At 35.1% G+C, this 15,085-nt stretch overlaps 1 protein-coding gene across 1 annotated transcript; it reads right to left on the bottom strand.

The window, feature by feature from the left end:
- LOC127852574 (uncharacterized) lies at nucleotides 1–14,253 on the bottom strand. The gene is made up of 9 exons (XM_052386526.1): nucleotides 13,944–14,253; nucleotides 12,405–12,956; nucleotides 11,321–11,904; nucleotides 11,048–11,100; nucleotides 10,549–10,788; nucleotides 9,877–10,097; nucleotides 8,059–8,360; nucleotides 1,703–1,938; nucleotides 1–235 (listed from the first exon to the last, which is right to left on the bottom strand). Exons 1-9 carry the CDS (start codon nucleotides 14,239–14,241, stop codon nucleotides 1–3), a joined length of 2,721 nt encoding a protein of 906 aa, XP_052242486.1. The 5' UTR covers nucleotides 14,242–14,253.
- Nucleotides 14,254–15,085: the final 832 nt, after the last annotated feature.

The following is a 15,085-nucleotide window of genomic DNA, read 5'->3' on the forward strand; positions in this document are numbered from 1 at the left end:
CTAAATGTACGCATTACTAAGTACCTTTTCATAATCGTTATAATTGAGAAGAGGGTATGTTTCTCTGGTCCTTTTAGTCCAGTACACCAAGGCAGCACACGCCACTTCTATAGGAACCCATTGTTCGGTTAATTTATGAAGGTCAGAGCAGCTGAATGATGCAACGATAGACCGCGGCAAGTAGAAGTCCATTTCAAATAAAGGACTCAGCTTTTTCACTACTGTGTCAAGGGAACTGTAATTTACAAGGGAAAACAATAACATTAACAAGAAGGCAAAGTGTACCAATGGGTTGCCAATTCGTCTTGACAGTGTAATTCAGTTGCATTTCCTTCAATAAAAAAAAAGAATCTAAACATTTTTGTAAATAAATATTTATATTGAGATAAAGAGAACATACGCCCAGTGTTAGGGTCCACACAACTCTAAAAAAAGTTACATGCGTTTTTAAAGACAGTGAACTATAATTTTTGAGTACCCGAAAACATATTCGAATTTTTTACGAAAATATTATCTTGAAATGGAATGATGGATCGTAATTTTGTCTTAACTGTAAAGTTTAACACAGATTATAATAACTTTTATTATGTACCACTTCAGAGAAACAGACTTACGTACTTAAGGATTTCGGAACACAAACTCAGGAGATGTATGCGGATAATTATTAAAGTTGTTAATTAAATATGTTATTGACTAATGTGAATATTGCTGGGCCAATTGTGAAGTTGATCGCTTTAAAAGTGGTTTAAACCCCCCAGCGATTTGCATTGACCGTTCCAAGGCGGTGACCCCAGCTTTATTCTACTATGTGTGTATGCTGTTTCGTATTGTTCCGAACCGTTTTGGCAATTGGCACCACGAACTTGTGTATAATAAGAACGCAATACTGCTGGAGCAGCTAGAGTTTAACTTCTTTATATTCAGTGGCAATAAATGTGTGATAATCGTTGAACATATTACCACATTTCTAGTGTATCATTATGAGTTATCGTCGCGGAGAGTAACTAATATACGTGTGGCATCGACTGTATTGCTGTTAAATCCTTAATGCATGATGTATATTTGTGTATTATGTTAACATGTTTGTGTGTTGACATAAACTTTTGCTTGCTTGAAATATCCGCTCAACTCATAATTATGAAACTAATTAACATTTATATTTAAAACATATTATACTGATAATACAACACATAAAGCTGTTCATATGTTGAAAAATATTAACTGTTGTCACTTCAAGTTGATTATGCAGTGCTAATCAAGATAGGTGGTCTTGGCAATTTTGAAAGTAAGACTTACATCACAGATTTGTTTTTGTTTGATTTAAAAAAGGCCACAACATCTTGTATTTCAGCTACTCCCCACCATCTTGGTTTATCATCGGCATGGCCAGTGGCGTTTGTTTTTTCTTCAAATGGAGTACATAGTCCAAACACGAGATGAACAAGTGGAAGACAGTACATCCATGATGGATCTTTTACATATCTCAATGACGTAAACTGCTTTGCAATCCATGTTAAAGCTTTCTTCAATTTACTGAAATTCAAAACACAACTAAATGTACTAATCTGGGCAATATAATTTTATGTTGTATGCACACCATGTTTATTTTTACGCAAGTGATTGTAATTGTTACAAGAGTTTTACATTTAAGTAGTAATTATTTATTTAGTTTTACAGCATATCTCAAGAAAATTGCACGTACTCTGAATTTACTAGCCGTTTAACTGGTTCCAATTCTACGACGCTTTTATTGGTTTTGTTTATCGTCACCAAAAGACATTCACATAACTTCCGCAAAGCCTTATGCGACAGCTGTATCTCTAAACTATGACAAGCAATAGCAACGCTTATGGCTTGGATGACTTTCGATGTACTCGTCTGAGTAGATGAATCTTCTGTCATTTGAACCAAAAGTGTGGCCATGTACGTTTCGATAGTCTAAAATTATACATTTGATATTCGTGTTTTTACTCAACAATAAAGAAATACTGGTATTGATGCAGACTGATTAAAATGCTTTGTATACAATTAAATCTGCAAAATTGATAAATTAACACTTTGAAATCGTTATCAAGGTTTGGTATAATCATACGGACGCTTACAGCTTTAATATGTTTATTTTTTCTACAAAAAGAAATACCGACGAAAACTATAGAAATGTATACAAATGCACGTTAACTTTTCGCAAATGTATTCATACAGCAGAACTAACATCATGGTCATTATATGTACAATAAAACGACTAAACGGTTTCATTGGGGTTCGGAATATGCATATTGTTTAATACTTCAGGAACGTTAGCAATAGGACACAGGTCGTACTTAAGTATTAACTAGAGCGTGTCACATGAGTGACGAATATCCGACGCTGCATTTTGTTCTATGCAAATTGCAGCGATAGGCTAATTGGACACTGCTTCATGGCCAATTTTGGCCCAGTTGTTAAATAACAAATATATTTATTTTTGCTTAATTGTCATGGCATGCATAATTTACGGTGGTGGAATGTGTTATTTTACAGGGACCTTTGAAAATAATACCCTATATATCCCATAAATAAATACAAAGGATACAACTGTCTAATTTCCAACATAACACCATGGTCGGAACAATAGCCCAAATATCACTTAAATAAGCCATGAACACACCAAATAAACTGTATTACAACAGCAAAGACATTGGTCTTTCAGACAATTAAAGTTTGTCACTTTTAAAACTGAGAATTCTAATTAGAATTTCCATATACCTTTGTAATTACGCTATTTTGTTGGTAAAATCCTTAGCTATTTTTTTAAAGGTGTTAAAAGACTAATCGTCCTTTGGTGTGCATGATTTTCTACAAATTTGTAGAAAATTGATAAGATCTTCTGTGCTGTAAATATCTACGTTGTCTAATACCTTACCTGACAAATTGGATACATATGCAAGAAAATTGGAGAAAATGTAAAGAAAATAGAAGATGTAATGTTTGTGTACCTTTGCAGTCTACTTTGATTCATAACTTGTATTTAGGCATTCCAGCATAAAATAATTTACTTAAAGTATCTGTAAGTATTAAATTATGAAACAAAATGTGTAACATTTCGGTTGCACACCTGTGTCCGAGTTCGAAATTTCAAAACTTTTCCGAATTTTTCATTTAAAACGAATTAACACGTTTACTGCTGTTAACCAAGTGTTAAAACAAGAGGGCCATGATGGCCCTGAATCGCTCACCTAACTCATTAAGATCAGATGAAAACTATGACCTCTATTGTCTACACAATGTTTTCCTATGATTTGACCTAGTGACCTAGTTCCTGACTCTAGATGACCCAAATACAATCCCAATCCAGATTTCATCAAGATAAACATTCTGACCACAGTTCATAAATATTGGATGAAAACTGTGACCTCTATTGTCAACACAAGGTTTTTCTATTTATTTGACCTAGATTTTTACCCCAGATGACCCAAATACAATCCCACCCAGATTTCATCAAGAATTCTGACCAAATTTCATAAAGGTTGGATGAAAACTGTGATCTCTAATGTCTACACAAGGTTTTTCTATTATTTGACCTAGTGACCTAGTTTTTGACCCCAGATGGCCCAAATAAAATCCCAACCCAGATTTCATCAAGATAAACATTCTGACCAAATTTCATAAAGATTGGATGAAAACTGTGACCTCTATTGTCTACAGAAGGTTGTTCTATTATTTGACCTAGTGACCTTGTTTTTGACCCCAGATGACCCAAATACAATCCCAAACCGGATTTCATCAAGATAAACATTTTGACCAAATTTCATCAAGATTGGATACAAACTGTGACCTCTACTGTCTACACAAACAAATTGTTGACGGACGGACGCCCGGACACACGCAGGCACGCACAACGGACGCCGGACATCACACGATCACATAAGCTCACCGTGTCACTTCATGACAGGTGACCTAAAAATATGTGTCGGAGATAAACATGAACAGTTGTGGTTAAAATCCCATAGAAACAAGGGCTGTTTGTAAAACATGCATGCCCCCCTATATGGGCTATAAGTTGTAGTAGCAGCCATTGTGTGAATACGTTTTTTGTCACTGTGAATGGTGGTGGTGGTGGTGGTGGTGGTGGTGGTGGTGGTGTAGTAGTAGTAGTAGTAGTAGTAGTAGTAGTAGTAGTAGTAGTAGTAGTAATAGTAGTTGTAGTAGTAGTAGTAGTAGTAGCAGTAGTAGTAGAAGTAGTAGTAGTAGTAGAAGTAGTAGTAGTAGTAGTAGTAGAAGTAGTAGTAGTAGTAGTAGTAGTAGTAGTAGTAGTAGAAGTAGTAGTAGTAGTAGTAGTAGTAGTAGTAGTAGTAGTAGTAGTAGTGGTAGTAGTAGTAGTAGTAGTAGTAGTAGTAGTAGTGGTAAAAGTAGTAGTAGTAGTGGCAGTAGTAGTAGAAGTAGTAATGGTGGTGGTGGTGGTGGTGGTGGTGGTGGTGGTGGTAGTAGTAGTAGTAGTACTAGTAGTAGTAGTACTAGTAGTAGTAGTACTAGTAGTAGTAGTAGAAGTAGTAGTATAGTAGTAGTAGTAGTAGTAGTAGTAGTAGTAGTAGTAGTAGTAGTAGTAGTAGTGGTAGTAGTAGTAGTAGTGGTAGTAGTAGTAGAAGTAGTAGTAGTAATAGTAGTAGAAGTAGTAGTAGTAGTAGTAGTAGTAGTAGTAGTAGTAGAAGTAGTAGTAGTAGTAGTAGTAGTAGTAGTAGTAGCAGTAGCAGTAGCAGAAGCAGTAGCAGCATTACAAGACCAATACTTAAGAATGATCAAATGGGAAAAGGTAACCTAGCACTGGCAGTAAATATGTGGCTCATTTACAGGTCAGATTTGGAATCTCTGCTGTAAATGAGATTTTGAATGAATTAAAGGGAGGCAAATCTGCAATAAAAAGAACATGCATAAACCGTAGTTGTTTCCCTTGTTTGAACCATGCTAAATCCTTACAAGTTTGGAAAGAATTGGATGAAAAATTTGGACTTTATTGCATAAACACCATTTTCTCAATTCAAGGGGAGGTAATTCTGTACTTCATGGACCAATAATGCTCATTTTTTGTAGGGTTCGTGTCCTCATTGATATAAAGACACTGTGCAAATTTGGAAAGGATCGGACAAAAAATGTGGAAGATTTTTGAAAGTTTTCACAAAATAGGCAAAAACGAATAAACATGCAAAGTTCAACGAGCTCCTGCGGCCATGTTTTTTGACGAATCAAATTTCTTTGAACAACTTTTTCAGGTGAGCCTTCAAAGGTCATCCCTGTGAAATTTTTTGAAAATCTGATGAGCGGTTTCTGACAAGAAGATTTTTTAAGGTTTTTACCATATATGGTCATGGCGGCCATCTTGGTTATGTGATCAAATTTTTTTTAACAATTCTTTTGTCCCATGACCTAGGGATGCTCCACATGAAATTTAGTTGAAATTGGCTCAATGGTTTAGTAGAAGAAGATGTTTACAAATTGTTTACAGACAGACAGACGGACGGACGGACGGACGGACGGACGGACGCCGGACGCTGAGTGATCACAATAGCTCACCCCGAGCTATCGCTCAGGTGAGCTAAAAATAAAGGCAGCTGTTTTATAGGTAAATATGTGTCTTTTTGCGTTATATATATTATCGACAAACTTAATTGATTTCTTGTAGAAAATAGATCATGTAATTCTAAAAGGTCAGCGGGGTCTTCAATGCATCAGTAATTACCATCTTTATATAATTTGAAGGCGTATAAGTTAGTGGTATAATGCTTGTCACAATAACAATAATATCACAGGCAAGAGTCGATTCAGTCTTTATTGAAAGAATATTTTTTTATTTTTGTATTTTTAATAAACATATTATTTAACATTTATTATTTGTTTGTAAATACATGTTTTGGCCTTTTTCCTCTTCATGTGTTAACGTTTATCAATTTTCAAGACAAAGCCAATAAACATTATGTTGGTATCAAGTCACTAGTAACAATTCACAAATGAGTCGTGTCCATTGCTGTTTTGCTACTTTTCATATAATTTACCCATGATGTATTCAATATACTCAATTAAATGATTTTTTTGTTAAATACAAATTAAAACAAGAGGGCCTGAAAGGCCCAAAGTCGCTCACCTGAGATAGCAAGATATTATTGGGACAATCTTCTGACCAAGTTTCATGAAGATCAGAAAATAAATGTGGCCTCTAGAGTGTAAACAAGGTTTTACTATAGCCATATAAGGAAAAATGCCCCGCACCATTGGCAGCCATATTTTTCAACCAACCGGCATCATTTTTGAACTCGTCCAAGATATTATCGGGATGAATCTTCTGACCAAGTTTCATGAAGATCGGACAGTAAATGTGGCCTCTAGAGTGTTAACAAGATCTTACTATAGCCATATAAGGAAAACGCCCCGCCCATTGGAAGCCACGTTTTTCAAACAAACATAATTATTTTCAAAATCATCCAAGATATCATTGAGACCAATCTAATGACCAAATTTCATGAAGATTGGACAATAAATGTGGCCTCTAGAGTGATAACAAGGTTTTACTAAAGCCATATATAGCCATATAAGGAAAAATGCCCCGCCCCTGGTGGCCATGTTTTTAAAGCAACCAAAACCATTTTCGAACTCATCACAGTTATCATTGGGACAAATATTCTGACCAAGTTTCATGATGATCGGAAAATAAATGTGACCTCTATTGTGTTCCCAAGGTTTTACTTTAGCCATATTAGGAAAACTGCCCCGCCTTTGTGGTGGCCATGTTTTTCAACCAACCGGCATCATTTTTGAACTCGTCCAAGATATTATTGAGATGAATCGTCTCACCAAGTTTCATGAAGATCGGACCATAAATGTGGCCTCTAGAGTGTAAACAAGATTTTACTTTAGCCATATATAGCCATATAAGGAAAAATGCCCTGCCCCTTGGAAGCCATGTTTTTTTCAAGCAAACGTGATGATTTTCGAACTCATCCAAGATATCATTGAGACCAATCTTCTGACCAAATTTCATGAAGATTGGACAATAAATGTGGCCTCTAGAGAGTTAACAAGGCAAATGTTGACGCCGCACAACGCACAACGCACGCAGACGACGCACGACGGACAAAAGGCGATCACAAAAGCTCACCTTGAGCACGTTGTGATCAGGTGAGCTAAAAATAAATCTGCTCCGATATACGAACCAATAACTTTCGTTAAAAAGCCAATTTGCTTCATATCATAGTGTCATGTTCCAGTTAATGAACATGTTATAAAGTACTTAAAAATCATTGTGACTATGGGAGGAATAATTCGACGTGTAAAATGCTAAAATAACACAACCAACCACCGTAAAAATTGTGAATACATTGACAGTGGATAACCAACATAACTATATTTAAGCTTTAAGGTTTCAGCAAATACGATTTTATTTTGCTGCATACGTGTTAATAAACTATTTGAACCCCTTGGTGAGGCTGGATTTACCAGGGTCATGATTAAATAGAACTCTGCAGCGGACCATTACACGATGTTTCATAATATGGATCAGTAATTGCAGAGATAATCGTTTTGGAAGATAAAGGCTAATATATTAGTAATCATTATGTTAAGGTATTCTCAGTTGAAAAAGGGAAATACAATTTTAAAGCATAGGCCGATGAAATTCGCACATGCGTGTCTTTGTATTATAAAAAACATATCATGCAAGTTTGAAAGTTCTACGTTACAAAGAATATGATATTTTTTTCCCGCCAAATTTGCAGATACAAAAAAGACTTACAAACGGACAAACATGCTGACAGAGAAACGCTCATGGTGGTTCCAGTGTCTTCACCCCCTAGACTTGTCTTGGCGTATATAAAGACTATTTTAATACTATTTTATTTTTTCCAGCGCCCGTGATTTTTTTTCCGGGAACCATCTCCTAACATTATAAAACTCGTACGTATAATGGCAGTTTGATAAAAAAATTCAGATTCAGGAAAAACGTATTTAAAGAGTACGCTGTTGAAACAATATAGTGCGTATATATCGTTTATCAATGTTTTCATTTAAATGAAATAGTACATGTCATCGTACTTCGTCTTTGAAATCCACAGCGCTGCGCCAGCATTGGTAATCAACAACGTAGACCTTTCGCAGTCCATTCATCAACATTTTTACTTGTTCAATTTCGTCTTCAATAGTTGGCAAGTCTACGTCCTTGATTATTGGTGCTTTAAACAGCGGCGGCAGGAAATCCCAGAAAAACTCCTTACAAATCCCGATTGCAGCTTTTGTATTTTCACCGGTAAAGGAATTTTTGAAAGCTCTACCTATGCGTTTAAATACCCCTTCGTCTGCTACTGGAACAGCGACACCATCGTACTGATGCCATGCCACTAAAGTGTAGAAGTATATAATGTATTATATTATTATTCATTATTTACTATTAACCGTATTTACTTCATTGTTTATATTACACAACACACCGCGGTACTAGAATTCGATCACTGTTTTAAGTGTTTCTGGGTTTTACAGGTTGTCGACATCATACACTGAGTATTGACGCGATAAAAAATATATAAACATCCTTTTTATGAACCACTGAATAACATCGACGAACCAGCCCTTGTTAGGTAAGGAATATGATGCCAACAACTTCAAGTACCTACATATACCTTAACCTTTAAGTAAACAACATGGCTGTATCAAGCGACAAATCGTCTATATATAATACTTATTTGTGACGATTTATTTCGAAATCCCGCAATGCAAGACACATATTAGTTTATCCATAAAATGAATTTGTGAAATCTTTCCACTCTGACCTTGAAGCGAGCGACATGGTGTCTTGATATGATGTTCATTTGCGCCCATTTATTTTTGCAATCACCATATGAATGAAAATGTTATGTACTGGACACGAAATATTCCAAAAAAAGCAATCTCGTGAACGGATAGGTTTAAAAGTATCATGGTGATGCATACAAACGAAAATTCAATTACCGATGTTTTTGAAGATCGTCATAGATTTCATGCTAGGAATTTTACTGTTAGACCTCAAAAGTTACTTTTCTTTTTAAATCATTCAAATCAAACGTTGTCCGTGGCATACAAATTTAATAAATTGTCCAAAATCGGAAATAAAAGACCAATCATTTGACAATAACATTTTTTAGATAAAAACATATAAAATATATCAGAACGATATACCGTTTCAAATAGCTATCAAATGATAAAACTGCATTTTAATGTGAAGATATTCCACGCCAATTAATTTTTGCCAACATTGTATACATCATTTTTATAATTTTGCCCACAAGTGTCACTTCCAACTAACGTGCGTGCTTATGCACACTGTATAATGGGAAATTCCAATTTTAGTTTCCACCAATATGTGCTTTATACGCGTTCACTCAACGTTTGCAACAGTCACCAAAAAGCCAATGGGACGTAACCTCGTTGTTACACTCAAGTTCATTATTTAATTCAAAGTTGATTTTCTTATTTAACCGGATAATATGAATAAACACAAGTGTTTCAAAAACACACGCTTGGATACATGTCCGGAAATAAAAGTTGCAACTACATGACAGCGCAAGTACAGGCATATTTTCACATATATGTACAAAGACACCGTATAGTGTTTGAAGTTAATACAATGTTAACCTTATCATGTTCAGACATGACCTCTAATTCAATAAGTGCAAGGATTTATTATTTATTAGAAATATGTTTATTCTTTTTCTCACTGAATACACTTTTTCACACAAATGGGATGTGTTATTACAACTCTGCACAATGATCGTACGAAGACATTGACATCACATTTCTACTAATAGAATGTAATGCCATGAGATGAAACACTATTTACATACTCTTTACTTGAGATTGATTATAATTAAATGTACTTACAATCATCCATGGGTAGCATGTGCTTATCTATAAAGAACTTTCTATTCTGATCTAGACCATGTCCTTTGTTACGGTCACGATAGTGTTCCCACACGTATTCGTTCTTCTGTGGATCTTCTTTATGTCGGATAGCGAAACAGTATTTATATTGAATTGTTTTTTGGAGCAGGTACTTATGTAAGTATATATCCAGTATGCATTCAACATATTTCCCCTGACACCTGTAACATATAACACTATGGTTTGCCGGCAATCAAGTAATTGAAAAGTTATTTATCATAATCGACATTGAAGCAAATCACATTTTGTCATATTTATTTAGCTTGTGTTATCTAATCATTGTTTTCTATATTTATATAGATAATCTAGGCTAGTTTAAACCCAACAACGTGCGTATTTTATTTTATTATAAACATCAACATGTAAGTTAACGTACCATTCATATTAAGTTTACACAATTTGTGTTGCAATTAAAAAAGCAATTGTTCAAAGAGTTGAAATAAATTAAAAAACATTAAATTACTGATAAGTATGGTTCTTTACAATTAAGAGTTGCGACATAATAGCCCGTGCTTGGATTATTTGTGAAACACGTTATAACATGTCAAAACAGACTGTGATTGGTGTCCAACAATAAAGAAAAGGAAATGTTAAGGGGTACTTAGCACATACCCCTTTTTACTCATTTTACTCATTGTATGTGTCATATTGTTCCATCCTCCCAACTCTGCAGATCCAAATACAATTGCAACATCGAAGTCAGAAGTATCTAGAATATCATCGGGTATACGCACATGGAAAACCACATGCAAGACGTCGGAGGATTGTTTTGTTGTATTTTGTTTTGGTGTTGTGGTCGTCGATACATTCGGCGCAGTGGATTGGCAGTTGCCTTTTTGAGTCGGACGTTCACTGAATAATATAATAATTATAGTAATATTGCTATGTATAAAACAATCTGGCAATGGTGAATTATATGAAGTAAGATAATTGGTTCAAATAAGCATGTGTTATATACGTAAATGAATAGAACTCATCTACAAAACTAAACCTACATGTACCTGAATAATTAATAGTATATTTAAATGTTTACTAGTGCATCGGCCAAAGGTATTGAACCCATAACAAACCTGGAGCAATATATCTGGGAAATATAAGATATTATATTTACTTTTCATTTTTCATCGATTCCATCTTCTGATCACTTGACATAGCATTTAAATTCTGAAAATAAAACAGCATTAACTAAACTATGTATATGCCAGTCAGAACTAAAATGAACAGAGAAATTAGCTATCTCTATCAAGTATTAGATTAAAAAATACAACATATTCGTTAAATCGTATCTCTTAGACAGATACCTGTTAGCAACGCGCTTAATACACACAATTCAATAACCTTCGAGTCTTTGATGTAAATCTTTAAAAATATCGATTTAAAATACCTTTGGATCTTTGTCTCCTTTGGTATTAGCTTTGACTGTAATGTGTGATGGAAAAAAACTTGGTCGTTCGGATGTGAATGTTTCTTCACTTTTACCAGTATCCACGTTCGAAGAATGACCCTCATTGACGGATCCAAAAACCTTCGACAGGTTCTCATCTAAAGCACTCTGCTTATCGTTTTTTGTTCTTTTCTTCTCTCGTTTGTTCCTGTTTCGTTCTTTTGTACTGCTGTTCCCCTTATTTTTCGTTTTGGTGGCGCGTGGTAGAGCGGTGACATTTTGGGCGTTTACTTCCGGCGCTAGATATTCATTGTTTTCGCAGTCATCAGATTCAGATCCGTCGATGAAGTCAACTCTGCTTCCTGCCTCATAGTCCGACTCCAACATTGGCTCATGTACTTCGTTGGTTTTCTCGTTTATGTTTGATCCATTATCAAGACCATCGGTATTGCTAACCACCATAACTTTTTCATCGTTGGGTGCATCTTGATTACAGTCATTACTGGTATAACATGGCATTTCATTAGGAAGATCTTTTCTGTAATTAGCTGGGTCTGTAGATGTTTCCGAAACACCCATCTTATCTGTGGGAGATGTCATTGCATGAGCTTTTTCAAGGGTTTTTATCTTCAATACTACTATTACTACTATAAATACTACTACTACTACTACTACTACTACTACTACTACTACTACTACTACTACTACTACTACTTCTACTACTACTACTACTACTACTGCTGTTGCTGCTACTACTACTACTACTCCTACTACTATTACTACTACTACTACTACTGCCACTTCTACTTCTACTACTACTGCTACTACTACTACTACTACTACCGCTACTAACTACTACACTACTACTACTACTACTACCACTACTAATACTAACTACTACTACTACTACTACTACAGTGTACTACTACTACTACTTCTACTACTACTACTACTACTACTACTACTACTACTACTACTACTACTACTACTACAACTACTAATACTACGTAACGTTTAGCATTCTGTGAAATAAGAACCATTTTTTCAAATGTATTTCATTTTGAAATATTGGTTATATATGTACCTGTAGATATAATGCTAACTGGGTTGATGCCATAGTTTTGCGTCGTGTGTGTGGTATCATCCATACATGTGTCGATATCACTATGAAAATGTGTACGCTGTATATTGGTCCTTTGGATTTCCTTCGCCACAAAATTTGTTACAGGATCATCGTCACTTTTTTTGTCTATACCTGTCATAGGTTTACCATTTTTACCAAGACAAGGTTTTATGTTAAACATATCCAGCTTATGGGTTTCTGTTACATTGGCTTGTGTTTCATTTGTAAAATTACGTCCTGTTTCAATGACCAAGGATTGAATATTAGCAGCGAATCCCGGAACGTTTTCAATATTATTTTGTGGTTCTTGATTGACACTTTCATGTAAAACTTGCTTATCTTCAGTTGTAGATTGGTTTTCAATAGTCCGTTTAGGATCTTTATTTTCACTAATGAATGAATCCGGGTAATCTTTAAGGGAATAATTCCTAGAATAATCCTTTTCTGGTGTTGGCTTAGAAGGAATCGGTGACCTTTCACCTTCTTGTGAACTCTCATGAGGTACTAATGTATCTGAATATATTAATGTTGACGTAATAAGATGATAATAATTTGAAAACAACATTTATATGTTAAACAAATTTATAATATTTAAACACTCTAAATTTAACGCGACTTTGGGCTAAGTCGTTCCAAGTTATTAAATAAAAACCCTGACATGCATGACCACTCTTAACTGGTTTGTTTGATTCTATCTTTTTCTTTCGTTTTCTCGGCGGTCAGTTAACCCACTCACACTGTCCGTTGGCAGTTTGCATTACCAGTACGTTGTGCGCATGCTGACCTACTTAAATAATGTTATAAGGATGATTGCCGTAGAAATGAAGTCGTGACCAATTACCATATTACTTATTCGGCCGGGCCGAGAATCAAACCCAGGATCACAGGATGCTCGAAATGTTAGCTCAGCTAGCATGGCGACATTTTAGAATACATTTTTACACTATTGTTCGATGTTATGAGGATGATAGCCGTAGAAATGAAGTCGTGACCAATTACCATATTACTTATTCGGCATACATTTTTACACTATTGTTCGATGTTATGAGGATGATTGCCGTAGAAATGAAGTCGTGACCAATTACCATATTACTCATTCGGCCGGGCCGAGAATCAAACCCAGGATCATAGGATGCTCGAAATTTTAGCTCAGCTAGCATGGCGACATTTTAGAAAACATTTTTACACTATTGTTCGATGTTATGAGGATGATTGCCGTAGAAATGAAGTCGTGACCAATTACCATATTACTTATTCGGCATACATTTTTACACTATTGTTCGATGTTATGAGGATGATTGCCGTAGAAATGAAGTCGTGACCAATTACCATATTTCTTATTCGGCCGGGCCGAGAATCAAACCCAGGATCACAGGATGCTCGAAATTTTAGCTCAGCTAGCATGGCAACATTTTAGAATACATTTTTACACTATTGTTCGATGTTTGTAAGCTTGTGGTGGAATAATGAAATACCGAGAGGTTGATTATCGAATCTTACCTTGATTTACAATTGATTTGCATTTAAGGCATGTACTTCCGGTGGTTATGACACTTCCACATGTTCCACAACTGCTGCGTGTAACCAATGCCACAACGTTTGCTCCACAATTTTCGCAGAACGTTTGGTCTGCTCTAAGAGGTGATCCACATGGCTTTCCACCCTCATCTGTCCCCGAACATATAATCACGGCCGGTTTGCTCAGAAGAATCTCTTCTTCTGTTATTCTTTTGGCGCCACATTTGTGACAGAATTTCCCAGTGCCTTCACTCCCACCGTCCTGTTTTGGGCACTTCATGGCTTGGATTAAATTCACGCTAGTTTTTGGTAAGAAATAATCGTTCTATGATATATGTCTAAAATATCTCAGCGTAGTATCTTGCCTAGAATCGCAGCATTGAGAAGATACCATTTAGGTGATGCTTAAAATTAATTTTTGCCTGTTTAAAAGAGCATTTTATAATTACTCCTAAATATAAGTAAATATAGCATACGTGTATCAAATAAACAAGAACTATTTTTACTTACTTTTATTAAATGCAAAGTAAGATTATGTTGGCAATTTGTTTATTGCCAATACTTTTAACATTTTCTAGTGTGCTTCATTTTATCTAGCCAAACTACAAATGAGTTAGACTACAAGTCTCAATTAGTCGTAAAATCGACAATTAACATTGTTGAGGTACTTAGTCAAACGGAACTTCAAATAAACAAACAGCATTGGTATTTATACATCAAAACTATGCCTTTTGTTTGACTCAAACTGTTATAAAACGGATATACCTGATGTTATTTCGTTTAGGTTAGCTGTGACAGATTTTACTCTATTATGCCCCTTTAATTTGTCAGGAAAGTAATCCTATCGGTTGGGATGAGTTCTTGGTAAGTCCTTAGTGATTTTTTGAGCAACATGGTTAACAATTTCTGTTACTCTTTAATACTGTTGACAATAAGCACGCATCCTGAAAATACATAATATAAACAATACTTACAATCATGTAATAGACATAATTGATACATGTATACAAATACCTTATACTTATATACTTCATAATATACATCTCTTATTTATATCATATCAATATATGGCAAATATACCTTTGTGTGAAGTGGCACCTTAACTATATGACACATATATTATA

This window comes from Dreissena polymorpha, chromosome 12 (genome assembly GCF_020536995.1).
Source record: "Dreissena polymorpha isolate Duluth1 chromosome 12, UMN_Dpol_1.0, whole genome shotgun sequence".
In the NCBI taxonomy this organism is placed as follows: Eukaryota; Metazoa; Mollusca; class Bivalvia; order Myida; family Dreissenidae; genus Dreissena; species Dreissena polymorpha.

Excerpts from the sequence above, each read along its gene's own strand:
- LOC127852574 (XM_052386526.1), bottom strand. The coding sequence starts at position 14,241 with ATGAAGTGCCCAAAACAGGACGGTGGGAGTGAAGGCACTGGGAAATTC. Across the intron at positions 10,789-11,047 it reads GAATCGATGAAAAATGAAAA|TGAACGTCCGACTCAAAAAG; the intron begins GTAAATATAATA and ends TATATTATTCAG. Across the intron at positions 8,361-9,876 it reads CATGCTACCCATGGATGATT|TGGCATGGCATCAGTACGAT; the intron begins GTAAGTACATTT and ends TCTACACTTTAG.